General features: G+C 42.1%; 1 protein-coding gene across 2 annotated transcripts in view; it reads right to left on the bottom strand.

The window, feature by feature from the left end:
* Poc1b (POC1 centriolar protein B) overlaps positions 1–20,270 on the bottom strand; it is a 108,780-nt gene that overhangs the window by 65,050 nt on the left and 23,460 nt on the right. For both annotated transcript variants that reach the window (XM_028783023.1, XM_028783024.1), the window contains 2 exons: positions 1,358–1,465; positions 1,112–1,227 (listed from right to left, as the gene is read on the bottom strand). In XM_028783023.1, coding sequence (XP_028638856.1) covers positions 1,112–1,227; positions 1,358–1,465 — 224 coding nt within the window. The remainder of the gene's footprint in view (positions 1–1,111; positions 1,228–1,357; positions 1,466–20,270) is intronic.

Below are 20,270 nucleotides of genomic sequence, written 5' to 3'. Positions count from 1 at the left end.
TTAAGTCACTTGTATGAGCCTTTCCAAAAGCAACTAAAGAAGGGATTACAGAGAAGTGGGTCTTGTGCCTGGTTGCTTGACATCATCTCCCTCCCACTAGAGTCCATCCTTAGTAATCCATACTCAGAGCGACCAGCAGGGAAGAGACTCCCCATAGAATTGATTTAATTAGATTTATTTGGCTTTGGATCCTAGCATTTGACTTTATATTGGGATTTCAACGTTTAGCCTCAAGCATCTGGCTCATTTCACGTAGATGCCTGAGTCATTACAGCTTGTTCTTCTCTCAAGCGCTAGTTTATTACTGAGCTAAGAAAACCTACAAAGCCAGATTGGCAGACACACTAATGCCCACAAGGTTGAGCAATACCTAGACACGAGGAAAAACTCAAATGGGCACTTAGAAGCTGATTTTGCTACAACGTCCATGCCTTGTTTGAGCCACAAGCAACTGAAAGCAGGAGAATTTATGTCTGTATGTCTTCTTGACTATGATTAAAAACACACACATGAACACATACATGTCCTAAACCTATAGTCACCTTAGATCCCTGGAAAAACAAAAGCTCTACGGACAGACCAGTTCCCCAGATGCAGATAAGTACCATGAAGGTAGGCTTTGCAATGGGGCAGAAATTATCTGAGCGTGGCAAGCAGACTCATCGCTCAGCCGTGGAATAAAAAGGACTTTCCCAACCTACTTTATGAAATCAGAACCAAGGCAGTGACAAGAAGACCTTGGGCAGGACTGCTTAAATGTGCACACCTGCTTGCATCCTGCCTCACTGCATCCTCTACTTAAGGTCTGAAAGCTCTTGTCAGTACGCCAAGACAGATGTGGGGATAACTGGTCCTTTATCTGTTTCACTCTCCAACATGGCCACACTGAATACATTTGCTCTCTCTGCTTTTCATTAAGATGGAAAAGAAAATAAGTCCTTCTACCTTTCCTTCTCGTCTTGTTTCTTCTGTTGACGGAGTCAACTACTCTGCTCTCTAGCCAGGTCACGGGCAGCCTAAGACCCCCACGTAGAGACCTAAACCAAACCATAAGCCTTTCCCATAGTAGCCTTTTGACAGTGAAACTCCCTCTGGTTAGGGGAACTGTTACCTTGATAGTGCTGGAGTAATTTGTTCATTCTTATATCCCACATTCTCACAGCGTGATCAGAACCTGCTGAAGCTATGCATGTACCATTAGGGTTAAAGTCCACAAAATTTGCAAATCTAGGAAAAAAAATATGATGGCTTGACATTTCAATCTCTTTACCTTTGTTTTAAAGGTTGAATTGTTTATAATGAAATATATCCTAGTTGAAAAAAAACCCATATAAATATACAGAGAGAATGGACTTACCCTACAGAGTCTGAGAAGTTATTGACACACTGCTTATTGGTAGTGTCCCAAATTTTAATAGTTTTATCCTCACTACATGACACGATCAATCTTCCATCAGGTGAAAATCTAGAAAGCAGAAGATTTCAAATGAGAGCAGTTTTACCACATGCCTCTGTACCACACACAAGTCAGGCTAAACCAGGCCACCGTCAGCACGCAGTATGAACTACGTAGTTAACACAGGCAGCTAATACCTTTGCAGCTGCATATCACCATGACAAACATTGGAGAGCCTTGAAAGGCAAAGCATGTTACATAAACTATGTTCCTTTCTTCTGTTTCTGTTTCTATTAAATAATTTAGTTTTGTGGCTTTCCTGGAGGGTTTTGATTCAACTCTGCACTCCTTCCAAGCTAAATACCTTGTATTTTAAAAAGACCTCTCTATTTCTTGCTTATTTTTTTAATTTTCAATTTTTATTTTCTACCATTATCTAAGAGATTTATTTCTACCAAACCCCCAGGAGATTTTTTTCCCTACTCATCCCACCAACCTGGCAGTGGAACTTTTTTGTTTTTGCTTTTTTCCCAGACTGGTGGGTTGAAAAAAAGTTTATGAGCATCGACCTAATTCCCAAGGCCAGAGTCTTCCTGGATGCAGACTAAAAGCAGGACAAGTCATTCAGAACAGCTGTTCTTTCCTGCTTTAGCCTATCACCAGAGTGCCCAACCAAGACAGAGAGAGGGGGTGGGGTGGGGCAGACACCCTGTCTATTGCTTCTCGTACAACTGATTTCCACATTTATTCTTTTTTGGTAATGTTAATTGCCTTTCAAAGTCAGAAGAGCCAAAAACCAAACAGAAAATGAAGTTTCGATAGGAAACTCCAGACAGCTTTATTTTACTAGTTATATTGCAGGAGCAAAGACCAGAAAGGACAAAATTAGCCCACTGACTGGTGATTATGAGTGTGTTTATGTGAAGTTTCCCTGCAGCCCGGAATCCAGATTTCTGTTGAGTTTTCAGTTTTGTGTAGAATGTAATTAAATGTTTTACGTTGTTTTCTCTGCACCCCTAACTTATTTTTTTGCCTGTGTGTATGTCTGTGAGAAGGTGTCAGATCTCCTGGAACTGGAGTTATAGACAGTTCTGAGCTGCCATGTAGGTGCTAGGAATTGAACCCAGGTCCTCTGGAAGAGCAGCCAGTGCTCTTAACTGCTGAGCCATCTCTCCAGCCCCCTAACTTATTATTGAAACCTAGAAGTGACTCTCCATGACTGAAAGTTGACTACTACATTTCTCAATTCAGCATGTACAAACAAAAAACATACAGAAATGTCATTAACTCTGTGTGAACTCTTAGAGTGCAGGAAAATCCTTCAAGAAGAAAATCTTCCATTCTTTGTAATTTTCTATGATTTTAAGACAACAAGTAATATTTTACTAATTTTTTTCCTCTAGAAAAAATACATGAGGAGTATTCAGTTATGTAGAACAGTATAAATAGTACAAACCGAAATTACAAAACTAAAAAAACCAAACCAAACCAAACCAAAAACATCAACCTCCCCAAACCGCTAAGAGCTCCCAAAATGCAACCCCCCACCCCACAAATGTATTTGTTATGGACGTGGGAGAAAAAACTTACTCATTATCTCCATGAAAATTAACTTCAAAATAAATAGAGACTTGCAAGGAATCAATTTACATTGCTTTCTCCTCCCCCTGCTGCTGAGAGAGGATCTTACTATGTATCCTGGCTGCTGTAGAACTCTACATAGACCAGGCTGGCCTTGAATTCCCAGAGATCGACCTGTCTCTGTCCCTAGAACGCTGGAACTAACGATATGCATCACACCCAGCTTCTGTGTTTCTTAATAAGCCTAATTTTTGAAAAATTACTTAATATAAAAATCTTAAGTAACAAAAATATTTTTAAGAGATGAAGCTATTTCTAACATTTGGAGGAAGTAATGATAAAACATTTAGTCAACTGGAATTGCAATTACAAATTATTGTATTACTATTATTACTATTATTATTATTGCAGTGCTGGAAGTCAAACCCTGGGCTTTGTGTATGCTGAACAGGCACTCTCACTTAACTATCTCTTGTTTGTGTTATTGATCAAACCCACCACTATTATCACAATATTCCCTTACCAATATTTATTGAGCCCATATTTCATAGAATGGTTTTTAGCACCTCACTTATGGAAACTAATTAAATATTTATAACAATCCCATATACAGATATTATTGCTTGCCCCCACATGCAGAGAGTAAGCTGTGGCACACAAAAGCATATGGTGGCTTGAATGGGAAATTTGAAATTTCAAAATTAAAAAGTCAGATTCACAGTCTCATGTATTTATTTGATCACCAGTTGGTGGTGCTGCTTAGGGATGTTTAGTAGGTATGGGCTTGTTGGAGGTAGGCTTTGAGAGCTTAAAGGCTCACGCCATTTCCAATTGGCTTTCTCTGCTTCAGCTCGTTCAAATGTGAGCTCTCAGTTTGCTGCTGTTGCTGCCACATCTTTTGCCTGCTGCAAAGCCTCCCTGCCATCATGGGCTCTGAACACTATGCACCTGTAAGTCCAACCTCCTTCTGTAAATAGCCTTGGTCATGATATTTTTACCACAAAACAGAAAAGTAACTAATACAGAATTTGGTACCAGGAGTAGGGTATCAATGTTTACAACTTGACCATGTTGACTTTTTGGAGGAATATTAAAAGGTTCTGGAACTTTGGACTAGCAATGTGCTTGAATCTGTAAGCAGAGCCTAACAGGCCATCCTAGCAGGAGCTGGCTAGCTAATGAGTTCCAGGGATCCCTCCTGGCTCCTCATATTCAGTGGCAGGATTACAAGTGTGCATATGGCTTTTACACGGGGGTGGGAATCAAACTCAGGTCACACTCATACTTGTATATCAAGCACTATACTACACTGAGTGATCTTCTGGTCCTACCTGAAAATTTTAAAATGAAAGAATAACATAAGGCAGTGTTCTTGTGATATAGACCATCTTTTTACTAAATATCTATGTTGGGGGGGTTAGGGGCAAAAGTAGAAGGAAGGGGATGAAGTTTAGATTTGATCAAAGCACATTACATGCATACAGGAAACCTCAATAAAAATGAATACAAAGAAAAATTGCACATACTGCCATTGGTTGCTCCTAGCAGTTAAGTAAAACAATCATCGTCTCTCTCCTTGTGATGCTTCTGGAGGAGGACAATCACTCCTGGAGTGACTCAAAGATTGACAGAATATCTGCTAGTACCCAGCAGTGGGCTGCCCAGGACAGCAGGGAAGTAGCTTGAGGTGAGACAGGAGTTCTCTCCTGAAGCTTTCCCTAATGACAGAACTAGAGATATTGGCATCAGGGATATTTTTTTTGACAACAACAACAACAACAACAAGAAAACAATTATGCCACCAGAAGCAGGGAAGACATGGGATTTAAAGAGACATGTCAGTAAGAAAAAGGTTCTCTTCAGTAGCAAAACCTCCCCCTGAGCAGGAGGCTCAGTCCTGGGAATAACTTCCTGACACTAAAGCTGTGAAGGGGCCGTGCACCTCAGGTTAGTGGAAGGGGCAGGTGGAGGCTGGGAAGCAGGCGCTGTGGGGAAGGAGGCTCTCTTTCCCCTCCCCTCTCACCATGATTCTGAACATGCATCTCTCTTGAGGCTGGATGTGGGCATGTTGATTTGGACATGAATTAGAGACATCAAAAAAAAAAAAAAAAGCACCCAAGAGACAGGTTTCTCTTTGTCTTGACTTTTACGAGGAAAAGCTGACTTTTATTGTCAAGATTCAAACAATATTTAGCAGGACTGTTAATTTTTAAAATGTTAGGAGTATCTAAAGTTTATACTGAGAACTAACAGAGTGCTGATTCTCAGTTTAGTTCCACCCAAGCACCTTTTATGACTCCAGGGATTAGTCAGTGGTGACTAATGAGTTCCCTTGCAGCGCCTGACAAATCCACCCCAAATTACTCCTGAATCCCTTCAGGATCCCTGGCACACACAAACAATGAAGACATTTAAAAACTTTGTTTTTTTTTTCAAGAAAAACTGTTTTACAGGTCTTTGCAAGTATCCCCAATGAAATAACAAGCGCTCTGTAACTTGGAATCTGTGGAGTTTCCAAATGATATAAAGTTGTATGTCTGCGTTCATACGCGAGTGTTCTTTTCCTCTGGATTCTTTCTTTCTTATTTCGGTAGGGGTGGAGACACAATGCATTCTGGACAAGTACATGATCACTGAGTTAATAGCCATGGCCTTTTCTTATTAGTTCATATATATGTGTGTGTGTATCTATGTGTGTATGTGTGTGTGTATATGTATGAATGTATATATATGTGTGTGTATGTGTGTGTGTATATATGTATATGTATGAATGTATATTTTTATGTGTGTGTATGTATATGTATGTATGAATGTATATATATGTGTATGTGTGTGTATATGTATGTATGAATGTATATATATATGTGTGTGTGTATGTATGTGTGTGTGTATATATGTATATGTATGTATGAATGTGTATATATATATATGTGTGTGTGTGTATGTATGTGTGTGTGTGTGTATATATATATATGTATGTATGAATGTGTATATATATATATATATGTGTGTGTGTGTGTGTGTGTGTGTATTTAATAAAACCACACTCTCAACATTTACTGCTCAACCATCAACCTATGTGGGGGTTCTGTTTCTTGATCGGTAAGCAACATATCCCTAGCAGGAGTAGGAGAAGGATGTCACTCAAAATAACGCAATGCTCATTACAAGCCTGATTCCAGGGTAAATTCCATGTTTCCTCCACGACACTCCACCCCACCAGCCCCAGCCCCCACCCCAGCTATGTAACCCCATGAGATTCACTACACATGGGATACAGTTTTCTCATGATGTAGTGAGTTTAGATTACAATGAGAAACAAAGAAAACCTTTATGTTTCCTTAAGTGGTAAGAAGAGAAGCCATCTGTTGACTATATTAGTAGAATTCATCCCTGAATGAACTATTGAGAAACAGAAGCCAAGCGAAGCCGGTATAAAGAGATGGCATGTGGCATCAAACGGTAATTAATTGTTAAGTCATTTTACCGCTTGCACGCCTGATCCTGGGATCTTTCCTATACATGCAGCTGTCTCCTGGAGTCATCTGTCCCATGGTTGACTTCCAGTCCTTCCTGTCGTTCCGTGCCCTTCATTGTTCCTCCATCTGCACCTGGCACTTTGCTCTTTCCTGGTCTACGACCAACAGACGTGAACTTGAAATTTAAATCAAAGCAGGTCATGTTCCCCTTCAAAATGTTTGGTGGCTTTACACCGGCTGTGGGCCAAAGTCTGACATCCTGCTTGCTGACTGGAAGTCCCTAGGACTGTCTCTTCATCTGCATTAGTGAGATCTTCCTGGCATGGCAGCATTTCTCTTAGGGCCTTGCTCTTACTCACAAGCTGTCCTGATGCCCTACTTGTGATTTTTTTTTTAACCTCATTTAAAAAAAAACAATTGGGGGCTGGGGAATCACATAGGTGATCTTCATTCAGGCCTCCACTCCCTTTCTTCCCTTCTAATCTAATGCCCCAGTTTCATCCCCAGCTCTGTAGCAGAGTACCTTCTGTGGTCTTCCTCCCTGTCCTCATCTCCAGCAGATCACACAGATCTTCTCCTACAGCCTCCCTCCCCTCCTTAATCTCAGCCTCTGCCTTCTGTAGGCTCTCCATGGGAGCCCAAAAACTGGCCACCATTTCAACCAGAAAGCAGTCACAACAGCAAAGCAGGCAGGCAAGCATCAGATGCTCCTCCCTCCCCTTCCTCTCCTCCAAACTTGGCTCACTCTCATCCCTAGCTCTGTAGAAGACTACCAGCTGTAGCCTCTCCTCCCTCTCTGCACCTATTCCCAGGGGAGTAAGTAGATTCTGGTGACTCACTCTGCTTTCTTCTCTCCAATCCAACTCCCCTAGACCCTCCTTTCTAGCCCATCTCAGCCTCTAGGTGTCAGCCCCCAATACCAGGAAACACATTTTACTCAGAAGCAAGCCCAATGGCAATACCTGGAAGGGTCTCAGAAGGATTCCATACCAGGAAGCCTATAGTTACTACAGTCTCCTAAGAATTAGAAAGGACAACAGAAACTAAAGAGCTGAACATCTATCCAATAAAAAAAGACAAGATATCAGTATGTAGAATTACAACCATCCCAAATCCAGATGCCCAGAAGCCAGCATAAAAAGAATCAATAACAGCCAGGACAATATGTCTCCACTGAAGCCCAGCAATCCTACCACAGTAGGCCCTGGAAAAATAAAAGACCGAAAAATAGCTTTTATGAAGACGTTAGAGGTCCTTAAGGAAGAAATAAAGAAATCTATTAAAGAAATCTATGAAAAGTCAAATGAAGAAAATAGTTTAAGACTTGCAGGTAGAAATAGAATCAATAAAGAAAACTCAAACTGAGGAGCGACTGGAAATGAAGAAGTTAAGAACAGGAAGCCCAGAGACAAGCCTCACTAATAATGAGAAATGGAAGAGAGAATGCCAGTCATTGAAGATAAGAAAAATGGATATCCCGTGCACAGAAAACGTTAAATCTAAAAAATTCCTGGGACAAAATAACTAGGAAATTGGGACACTACAAAAAGTCGAAATCTACAAAAAACAGGAATAAAGCAAAGAGAAGAAATCCAGGTCAATGGCCCAGAAAAATATTTACAAGAAAATGATATAAGAAAATTTCTTTAACCTAAAGAAGGAGATGCTTATCATGGGTAAAAGAAGCATACAGATACCAAATAAGCTGGATCAGAAAAGAAAGTCCTCTTGACACATAATAAAAAACCACTAAACCTATAGAAAAGAAGAAGGAATATTAAAAGCTTCAAGGGAAAAATACCAAATAATAAATAAAATCAGACCTAGTAGGATAACATATGACTTTCCAATGGAGACTCTAAAAGCCAGAAGGGTCTGAACAGATGTGCTACAGACTCTGAGACTGCAGATGCCAAGCCTAGACTACTATCTATACTCAGCAAATTTTCAATTACAACAGATGGAGAAAGAAAGACACTCCACAATAAAAACCACGTTTAAGCAGTACCTATCTACAAATCCAGCCCTCTAGAAGGCACTAGAAGGAAAACTTCAACATCAAGAGGTTATAACCATGATAACTATGCCGGGGAAAACACAACGAATAAACATCTGACCAGCAAATCACAAAAACAAAACAAAACAGTAGCGCATACAAATGACAAACAGACTGAGAAAATCAGGGAAAGAACACTTTTCACGATAGCTTCTAACAATACAAAAACCTTGGGGGTAACTAACCGTGCAAGTGAAAGAAAGACTCGTATGATGAAACCTTCAAGTCCTTGAAGCAAGAAATTGAAGATGAAAAGAGTTCCTAGTGGTAGGATAATATAGTAAATATGGTCACCCCACCAGAAGCAATCTACAGATTCAAATTCCCATCAAATTTCCAACATAATTCTTCACAGAACTTGAAAGGACAATTTTCAGCTTCATATGGAAACACAAAAAACCCAAGATAGCTAAACACTCCTGAATGTTTATAATGTGGAAGACAGACCCACAGGTGGCCATCTCTTGTCACCAAATAAAGCTTTTTTTTGTTTTTTTTTTTTTTTGTTTTTTTGTTTTTTGTTTTTTGAGACAGGGTTTCTCTGTACAGCCCTGGCTGTCCTGGAACTCACTCAGTAGACCAGGCTGGCCTCGAACTCAGAAATCCGCCTGCCTCTGCCTCCCAACAAATAAAGCTTTCAGTACCAGGAATAGGTTACATCTGAGTTCTTGGTCAAATAGGCCTCACAAACCCCCAAACAACCCAGGCCAAGGCTACTGTTGGCTCTCAGAAAACTGACAGTAATCCCCTATTGTTAAAGACAATACCCACAAAGCTCACTGAACACTGGAAAAGTTGATCTGGTGCTACCCAGAGTCTTCATCCCTACACACTAGTATTCATGGTACCGTTAGGTATGCTGCATGCTATCACAGGAGAAAGGTAGACACCAACCCAGCTACCAAAGACCCACTTCACTCAAACAGAACCCATACCCTCTTTGCTTGGGTGGTCAAGAACCTGAGACTAGATGGGCCAGGGTAAGACCAAATACTACTGTTCTCCTAAAGGAACATAGCAATAAAATGACTCCTGAGGTTGTTCTGCTGTACTCATAGATCTGTGTCTTGCATCAGAGAAATGTCTTCCCGTAGCAAATGGGAACAAATAAGAGATCCACAGCCAGCTGGGCGGTGGTGGCGCACGTCTTTAATCCCAGCACTTGGGAGGCAGAGGCAGGCGGATTTCTGAGTTCAAGGCCAGCCTGGTCTACAGAGTGAGTTCCAGGACAGCCAGGGCTGCACAGGGAAACCCTGTCTCGAAAAACAAAAAAACAAAAAAACAAAAAACAAAAAAAAAAAAAAAGAGAGAGAGAGAGAGAGAGAGAGATCCACAGCCAGACAATAATCAGAGAGGGAAAGCCTTTGGAACACTCAACTCTGAAAGGCATGTCCTCAGATCCCTTGTCTCAGGGCACAGGGAACTCTGTAGAAGAGGAGGCAGAAAGAACCTGAGAGACAGAGAGGAAGGAGGACACCAAAGAATCAAAGCCTTTTAGACACAACAGGGCTTGCACACATATGAACTCAGAGACTGTATTAGTATACACAGGGCTTCCACAGGTCTGGACCTGATAAGAGTCTGAGAGCTGACAGTAGAAGTGGACATAAGCCCCCCAATCCTTACCACAGAAGCTATCTCTAACTGGTAGCCACTTGCAAATGAATACTCTCCAATAGTCCCGCTGGGGAAACAAATCACTCGGTAAGGGTAGGTCCCATGCCCAATAGTAGATGGTTAACACAAAGCTCACTGTGTTGGAGGGTCTTTGCTCATAATGTTAAGTCACACTGTTTTTCCCTCTGACTTTATAGGTCCTTGGCATATATACTATGGCTTCCAGTTTGGCTTTTATATGGGATTCCTGAGTGTGTATTTACATCTATATGCATTTTCTTTGGTACATTTTCTCATATTCTGACTTGTTATTTATTTTATTATAACTCCTTAGATGCCTGTTCATTTTCAGAGACAGACAGGGTGTGGATCTGAGTGGGAGAGGAGTAGGGAGGGACTGAGAGGGGCAGTGGGAGGGGAAACCATAATCAGTATGTTACATAAAAACAAAATCAGTTAAACACACACACACATACACACACACACACGCACGCACACATACACACACCTTTTATAGATCCTTCAAGCTGTCTACTTCCTTGCCATCTCCTCATTACTTCCCCAAACTATTTAGCTTCTGAGAACACAGTCTTACAGGGGAATGTACTTCTGTTTGCACTACGCCCCAGTAAGAGTTTTATGTCTGCTTTCCTAGCATAGTGTAAGACAAAGTGTTGACATAGTGTTGACCCCATCCTTCTAACCCCACATATTGTGTCACTGAGTATTCCCCAGTGAGTACCCAGGAAAACAAAAAATAACGAATTGTGAGAAACTTGATATTATATAAAGTCAATGAGAGCTGATGGCTGAAATATCTCCAATTCATTATATAAAAATGTTAGCTGTGCCCAATGCCATGGAACTGTATGCACAAAAAATGATGACAGTGATACAATGTTTTTCCAAGAACACAAAGATTGGAGACATATTATGTGTTTGGTAAAAAGGTTACTTCAGATTTCCACCTCATTCCGGGCTTGTGAAAGAAGACACAATACCATGTTAGTGCTGGGCAGTGCAAGGAGCAACGACTCTCAGTGAGCCAGCCGACCCCCGGGGAAACAAGGGAGATTACAGTGTGTTGTCTAATAAGGGTGTCCAGTAGACTAGAACCACTACACAAACTTCCAACTTAATACTTCCGACCTACGATGGAGTTATAATGAAACAACCCTATCAAAAGTCAAGAAGCATCTAAACAGTTTACTGGACACACACACACACACACACACACACACACACACACACACGTAATATGGGACTAGGAAGATGGCTCAGTTGGTAAAGTGCTTGCTTGTTCTGTAATCCTGGAGCTGGTGTCTTAGTTAGGGTTTTACTGCTATGAGGAGACATTATGACCATGGGCTGGCTTCCAGTTTGAGAGCTTTAGTCCATTGTCATCATGGCAGGGAAGCATGGTGGCATGCAGGCAGACATGGTGCTGGAGAAGGAGGTGAGAACTCTACATCTGAATCCACAGGCAGCAAACAGACAAGAGAACTGAGACACACTTCCTCCAGCAAGCCCACCCCTCCTAACAGTGCCACTTCTTATGGGGCTCTGGTGCCATTTCTATCCTAACTACCACAAATGGGGAAGGGTCACAAAAGCTCTGGCCAGCTAGTCTTGCTGACAGTGAGTTCCAGGTTCAGTGAGAGGCCTTGTCTCAAAAAATGAAGGTGCTCTCCTCAAAACAAGAGAGCAGTAGAGGAAGACGGTGGATATGAACCTTGGGCATACAGAGGCACACAAAAGCACATACATATACATGCATACACTGCACATACATATAGACATTTATTTTAGTTTGCAATTTATAAGTTCAAATGAGTACTCAGAATAGCAACAACAACAACTCAAAATTAAAGGCAGATTCTTTCACTGCTAAAATTACTGCTAGGAAGCAGTAATGTTGGAAATCTCCCATTTTTAACCTCCACCCTAAATTACTTTATAATATGTATCAGGTAAGAAATTAGAAGGCTATGATTAAATCTTGAAAATACTTTTTTCAAGAGTTAGTATTTCTTATCTAAATATGTTTAAAATCATGACTTCATTAATAAATATTTTAAATTAAGAAATACAAGCAAAATTTGAGAAACTGAATCTTATCATTTAAGCACAGTCATAGATAACATTTTGTGCAGAATGGATTCTTTTATCTTGGTTCAGGCACAGGCCAATTATAATTGTAGGTTTTGAATTTTACTATGTCCATTTAAACATAGTTTTATGCTATAACTTGAATATATTCCCATTTTAATGGCTAGATAAAAAAACTAAGCTTAACTAGTTTTTAAGATTGGGAATTGGGAAAAGTTGGTTATTTCTAACTTCTCAATACAACTTTTCTTTTTTCTTTTTAAAAATGTGGTCGTGGTTTCGTTTTTAGTTGTTTGCTTTTTTGAGACAGGGTCTCACTATGTAGCCTGTACCTCAAACTCACTGTGGATCATAGGATGGTCTGAATCTTTTAGTCTGTCTAACTTTGACTCCTGATGAGATTTCAGGGCCATGTCACTACACCCAGCAACACCTTTTAGTACAAAAGAATATTTATTCTAGGTAAACTTCTAGTTAGAAAAATCACTGCAACAAAAAACTTTAACTGTCTCAGTCTTCCTCTCTCCTTCATTCTGTGTGCATGTAGCAGATCCTCTAGAGCTGGAGGTAAAAGCGTTTGTGAGCCACCCCAACATGGGGATTACACACTGAAGTAGAGTCTTCTGCAAAACCTCTGAGAGTTCTCTCCAGTTTTTCAATACACTGTGTCAGCGGTTCTCAACCTGTGGCTCATACTTTGGGGGTCTTACTGAGCCTTGCACGGAGGTCATATATCAGATATCCTGAATATCAGATATTTATGATTCATAACAAGTAGCAAAATTACAGTTATGAAGTAGCAACAAAAATAATTCTATGGTTGAGGGTCACTATAACATGAGGAACTGTATTAAAAGGTTGCAGCATTATGACAGCGTAATCTTTGTGAAGAAACTCTAGGCTATGTTTGAGAATACAGAAAAAAAATCACAGAACATACAATGAAAAAGAGTTTACCGAGATATTGTACAAATGTTAGTGTTAGTAGACAAAGTCTGTAAAGCAATTATTACAAATATTTTCAAATTTTCTGTTTACTTTTCAAAGTCAGAGTTTCACTCAGCTGGCTTTTTCCTTTCCTCTTTTCTTCAACCCTTTCCTGTTTTATTCAGCCCAAAACTCCAGAGCACAGAACGACATCATGGTCAGGATGGATCTTCTCCCTTGATTAACTCTTGCTCTGGACAAGCCCTCAGATACATACTCACAGGCATGTCATATCCTGCCTGGATATTTGTTAAAAAGTTCACTCAAGCTGACAACTAGAATTAGCAGTCACCATCCACTCCCAAGAATGGGGACACACTCATTTCTTGTTTTGGACACCTCTCCAGATGTTAGCTTCTGGGAACTATTTCAGTGGCCCCTTCCACAGGTTTGCAAGCATCTGGCACCATACAAAAGTTACTTCATCGTCTTTCCTTGTGGCACTTGGACTGGGTCATGTTATCAGCATCCCAGGGGCTTTGGGCCTTCAGACGACTGGTCCTGGGGCTTCTCAGTTCCCACAATCCCATGAGCCACCTCCCTAATATAAAGACCGTAGCAAATGATAGTTCAAAAGCTGTGATTATACACCTCTGCATAAACATCCTTTAAAAACATGGGGCAAAGAGTAAGGGGAGTTATGAGCAGGAAAATGGCAATACAGGACATGATAAATGACATTTTCTAAGCTCAAGAAATGACAGCAGATACTGGAACTGGAAATACGGACACAAAATATACTTTTTCTTATTTTCTTTCAGATAAAATCAGCTCCTTAACAATCCAGGCTTTTACCATGTGTACTAGTAAAACAGTCAAAAGGTGAGTAATGGGGATATACTTTGTAACTTCTAACATTTTGTCTAAAATGTTGTAAGATAAAATGTTATATATTATATTTTGTTAAGGTTGCATCATAAATGTCTAGATGTTACCAAGGAGCACAAAAATAACAGAGTAAATCCAAAATGTCAATAAAGGAGAGAAGAAAAATGGGAAACAAGAATTCCTCAGCCGAAAGGAGCGCAGGAAATCAGTGAATAAACATCGCGGTAGGCGCTCGGCTAATCACAGGACCACTCACTCGAATGTACAGTTGTAAACTGCAGCTGGCAAGGAGAGATTCCAGCTGTGTACAGTGACTCATCCCTACAACCTCAGCACCAGGTAGGCTGAGGCAGGACAAGCATGAATTTAAGGCCAGTCTGGGCACACAGTGAGACCCTGCTTCAAAGCAAAATGAAATAAAAAATGCAAAAATTGCAGGTATAACTACTTAGAAATAAAATGACCTCTGATATTCCAGTACACAAATACACTAAATAGATGATAGTTACTACTTTAATAGCACTAACTCAAATTACACATAAGGACTTTTGAGTATCACGTAAAAGTGACTCGGGTATAGCCCCAGGAGGAAGTCATGGAACACATGGGCAATGGATGGTAGCTACCTGCAGATTCCTCACTATATGAAGAAACTAACTCAACTGTACTCACTTTAGGGGCCAGCGGATTGAGGCCCAGAAAGGTTAGGTTGTGTGCCTGGGATCGCATGCTCACTAGTAAGCACTCTTGTAACCGCTCTGTGTTGTCTGTCTACTCGAACCAGCTGACAGAACTGCATCACTGAGGGAGGATTCTACTTCAACAGAAAGAAGGTCCCAGCAACAGCAAGAGCCAAAGAGCAATAGCAGCCGCATGTGTGCGCCTTGGCTACAAGCTTACACGACTAGTGGAGCTGATGATTTTGTGTCCTTGGCATGGATACATACGTACGAGACTCACTCTCTGAATGAGAAAACTATTCCTGGAGATTTTCCCAACGAGCCCCTTTTGCGTTAGTCTGTTGTTCAGTAAGCAACCTTCTGTATAGCATTCTGACTTTGTTGGCAAAGTAAGAAGGCCCTCATGAAGGCATGCGAAAGGTCTAGACCCTTTGGCGGCTGGCAGTGCCATTAGAAATACGTAAGCTGCTTCTGTTCCAGACTCTGCTAACTGTCTAAGCATGATTCAGTTCCTGCTGAGCTCTCGATCCTTGACACAGACTGAAACAAGGATCTGAAGCCTTGGAGACCTTTTCAGTTCTGCTTGAGAACAATCTCGTCAAGCCTACGTTCTCAAAGAAGATATACTGAGCAGTCTGAGACTGAATGGCCACCTAGATAGTCCTCTTAACATTTTTCTTCTAACTTCAAAAAGATGATCCAACATTAAAAAATGGGTATAAAAGACTCTGTAGGAGTGCTGGAGGGCATATACATGGAAAGCTGCCCAGAAGTGAAATTCATTAACTTTCCCCAAATTATTTATTAGGGAATATTCCTTCGGGTGGGGAGGGCTCCGCAGTTTCATCAGTCACTCCCAGTAGCATGAAAACAAGCGGTGTTGAAGGTCCCTCGGAACCACAGGTACCAGGAAGACAAGGTAACCCGCAGCAGTTGGGCGTGTGAGTAAACACAGTCAGTCTGAGTAAGACTCGACCAAAGGTTCAAGGAACAGGTGGAGCTGTGTAAATCCTTGGTTAACATGCACACATGATAGATAGTCCTGACTTTCTATTCAGAGCTCACCAAAATTACCTTGCCACGAAGAAACTCTTGAATCCTGCCACCAAAGTTACCTGAGAGCACAGATCAGCATCTGCCTACACTTGACTCATCCCTCCACGTTTCTGGGCAATTATTCTGAGCCCTCTTTAGCCCTAGAGACCGTGGTTTTGTACTGCATGGGACCTCTCAAATGCCTTCTCTAGGTACCCACATCACTAGCTTGCTCTGCACTGCTGGGTCTTGGCTTCAATGTCACACTAGTAAATATGATTTATCCAACCTCTGTGTGTGTGTGTGTGTGTGTGTGTGTGTGTGTGTGTGTGTGTGTGAATGTATTTGCTGTTTGTCTCCCCTTGGCAGAAGAGGCCCTACCAGCACAGGATTTCCCTGTTTCTGATTCTCTTATACCCAGAGAATTTAGAATAGTGCCTGGCAGGACAGCGCAGTAAGGTAAAAGACTTATGCTAACAGACCTCTGAGGCACTGTGATATCAATCAGAGGGTAAGGCTTGCAGCAGGTGCAGAAGCTCCGGACATACAGCTGTGCTGTGGCGAAGCCCTGCACAGCTGTGGGAAGGCAACTGAATGGTGAAAGGGACAAAAATGACAGTTTGTCCGAGAAGGAAAACCATGAGCCTGGGTAAGGAGTCACCCAGAGGTTCAAGCTGGGAAACAGCATGGTCAGATCTACCTTTTCCAGAGCAGTAACAGGTGCAGTGTGTGTGTGTTCATGTATGTGAGTGTGCATGCACATGTATGTGTGTTTGTGTATGTGTGGGGAGGTACTGGGGTGTGTGTGCATGTGCATGTGTGTGTGTGTTTGTGTATGTACTATGTGTGTATTATGAGTGTGTGTGTGTGTGTGTGTGTGTGTATACAGAAGATTCTGTATCACAGAGAACATTTAAAAGATGACCTTATAAGTTCCCATAAGGGCCAACTAAGGCAGTAGGGTTGGATATGGAGGCAACCAGGTATTTTCACTGGAAACTGAGTCTCTTCCTAGAATCCTCTCTTTCAGTGTCATATCCCACAGAAGCATCTCATTTGCACAAGCACAAAAGCAAAGAGGAATATTCTATTACTCTCTCCTTTCTCCCTCTCATCCTCTCTCTCAGGGAAAAATGAAAGCAGAGCATGAGATTACAGGGGAAGTCACCCATCTGTCTGCTCACCTCTGAGTCAGTCATCATTTTGAAGTCAGATCTCTTGTCCCTGGCATCTCTCAGCAACTACAGATCTGACCCTAGAAAGGTGACAGGCTCAAGCAAGGCTCACTTCTGGGAGCTGCTGTGCTGCCCTCACACAGAGATGAGGGAAGGCTCAGCACTGCTACCAGAAATAGTTGGAAGCTCGGCCATCCACCATGGTCCCCTTTTCCCAGGCTCCTGCAGTCTTGCCCTAATTGGCAGTGGCCAGCTGGAGCGAGCCTGTCCAATGGCAATTCTCATGAACTTCTGCTTCCTACTCTGGCCAGTGAAGAAGTATCATACCGTGTCTGAAAGCAGGCCATCGATGGGTTCAGGTAGGCATAGCAACACTGGAACGCCATGTCCCACCTCACCACCCAGGCTCTAACCATATCTGGTAAGAACGTTCCAGGAGTACACCGGGTCCCTCAGGCCCCAGGGCTTTTTGCTGGTTTCCTCTGCCCTCCTCCCACCGTGAACACACTATGCTCGCTCCTGCCCTTCCCTTCCCTCAGCTCTGGGCCCAGAGCAGCTCGCTCTCTTTCTCTTGACTTTTCGTCAGTGCCTCCCTCACCCTCCCTTGTCTCATTTTCCTTTAAGTCACAGTTTATAAGGATTTAGATTCTGGAACTCAAACATATTTTTGGAGATTCTCTCTCTGTGTATGTTTCTCTTTGCTTGGACATTTGTTACTGTACAGGTCTTTTATGTATTCTGGGTTCTGGTTTTGTGTTTTCATAGGTTTTGAGTTGTGTGTGAATGTGTGTGTGTTTTCGTGCTTTTTCTTTGTTTTATTATTTATTCTTTTTTACTTGCCTGTTTTCTGAAGAGAGAGAAACAAGGCACGAAATTGGATGGGTGGGGAGGTAGGGCAGGGGATCTGGAGGAGATGAGAGAGGGGAAACCATGATTGGAATATATTGTATAAAATATTTTCCCTTTATTAAATATATTCTTTTCTCATATAATCAGAATAGTTTCCCCTCCCTCTACTCCTTCCGACTCCTCCTCACCCCTTCTCATCCAGATTTACTTCCTTTCTGTCTCATTACAAAACAACAGGCTTCTAAGAGGTAACAACAAGACATAACAAAATAAAATATAATAAGATAAAATAAAAATCATCATACTGATGTTATGGGTCAACTGGGTTGCTTGGGGATTTCCGTGGGACTCTTTCAGCCAACAGCTCAACTGGAGAAAACCCAGTCCCAGCACCAGAAGCTTGGTTTTGTGCCAGAGATGGCCAGTTGGGGTTCCATCTCTCTCATTACTTGGGAGACTTCACATATAATGGAAGTTTCACTGTACTGCCCCTCAGTTCTAGCTGTCCCTCCCCCATTCCCTCCCTCAAGCCCACGGCCCTCCCCCTTCCCACCTGATCCTCCTTGTGCTCACCCCTTCCTCTCCTCCCTGTTCCAGTCCACCCAGAAAATCTATTTTCTTTCCTTCTCCAGGGAGATCCTCATGTCCCCACTAGTGCTTTCCTCTATACCAAACAAAACACCGAAGTTCACTCTTCCCTTTTATGCATGGCCCCACAGAAGCACCGCCTCAACACATGGAGTAAGTGGATGCTGTCATCGAGTTCAAGAGCACACACTCAGCCAGTTCTCCCCAGCACACCTGTATGCCCCAATGCATGACAATCATTAACGTATAAGTGCTCTTGACTTTTTATTTCATACTAGCTATAACCTCATCTATCTATCTGTCTATCTATCTATCTATCTATCTATCCATCCATCCATCCATCCATCCAAGTTTGGTTTTCAAGACAGTCTTTTGGTTTTCTTTGTTTTATAGCCTTGTCTGTCCTTGAACCCACACAGATCTGCCTGCCTGCTGGGATTAAGGCATGTACTACTCCTCATGGCTGAGAGAGGATGTTCTTAACCATACAGGTGTGGAGAGAGAAATGATCCTGTGATGGCTGCAGCACCAAAGTAACGGAGCTCCTTTGAAGAAAACACACCTCACCAAATATATATAACCTCCTATCTTTTTATTCCAGTTAGATTCATAGTTTATAGTCAACACCATAAACACTATAGTTATCACTTGAGTGATAACATCCTATTGAGACCATAGCAGCAGTGAAGACCGTGAGCTGTTGGGTCACACAGCCAGCCAGACTCAAAATCCCTTTCCACTGAAACCTGGCTGGGAGCACAGGGACCATAGTTTCCCAGTGAGCACACCACACCCATGTCACCATATCTGTGAGATAGCCCTTCTAGAATATACAGTATGAGTGGGAGTTGACTTCTGGCCAAAGCAGCCATTTTTTACAAGTAAAAGCTTGCCATGAGGGACCCACCATTTCTCATCACTAGGCATAGAACTCTACTTGGGCCTGAGTCACTCTTGGCCTTTTTCTAACAGAAATAGGGAGGGAGGGACTTTTCCTGGGCACCCTCTAAGCTGTGAGGATTGAAGCTTGGTGTTAGCTGTAGCCTCAGTAGCTGTGGGCTTGAAAGGACAAAGTAAGCATGCAGAGGCCCAGAATCATTTTCGGTTCTGCTTGTGCCCTGCTCAGTGCAACGTTATTAAACACTCCCGGCAACTAACCACTGAGGAGGAAGAAAAACAACAGCAGCTGGGCTTCTGATGCTTCTGACGCTTTCTCTTAAAGGAGTCTCAGCTTTAACTCTGTAGCCTCATCTGCCAAACAGGGAAGCAAATCACGCCTTCCTCTGCAGCAGCTGAAGCAATCCTGCTTCACACGGCTTGGCATTAGCAGAGTCTGGAAGCTCAGAAGAGCCTCCGTGAGCCCTCCGCTCTCCACTCTTTCATTCCTAAAAGGACCGGTTCCATGCTGACAACACTGGAGATGTAGTGTGCACGCCTTGGTGTGTGCCTGGGCAGTTCTTTTCCAGCCAGGAACCCCTTCCTCCAGTTCTCAGCTCTGGTCCTCTACTCCAGTGATTTTCATTTTTACAAGCTGCAGCCAACAGTGGCAGAGCTGTGCCCTGGGGGTTCCTTTCCTATTGTCCCAGGTCTGTGCTCGTCTCTCAATTACAGATGCTTTGTCTAATGCTCTCCTTGTCTGCAACTTTAACCGTGTTCGCATGCCTCTCCTCACCAAGCTTCACTTGTTTCCTACCCTGTGGCTCTCTAACTGCAGATGTGAGTAAGCGCAGGGAGCAACGTCTGTACCACGCCCGCCCATTTCTCTCTCAAACAAATTAGCCCATTACTTTCGAGTTCATTTCACTAAGATCTATTTAAAATGGCACAGACTTACTGCTATCATACACACACACATGCACACATATATATAATCACAGAACACATACACAT

Source organism: Grammomys surdaster, unplaced genomic scaffold (assembly GCF_004785775.1).
Source record: "Grammomys surdaster isolate TR1022 unplaced genomic scaffold, NIH_TR_1.0 958, whole genome shotgun sequence".
NCBI classification, from domain to species: Eukaryota; Metazoa; Chordata; class Mammalia; order Rodentia; family Muridae; genus Grammomys; species Grammomys surdaster.
This window is presented reverse-complemented; position numbering and strand designations above follow the sequence as displayed.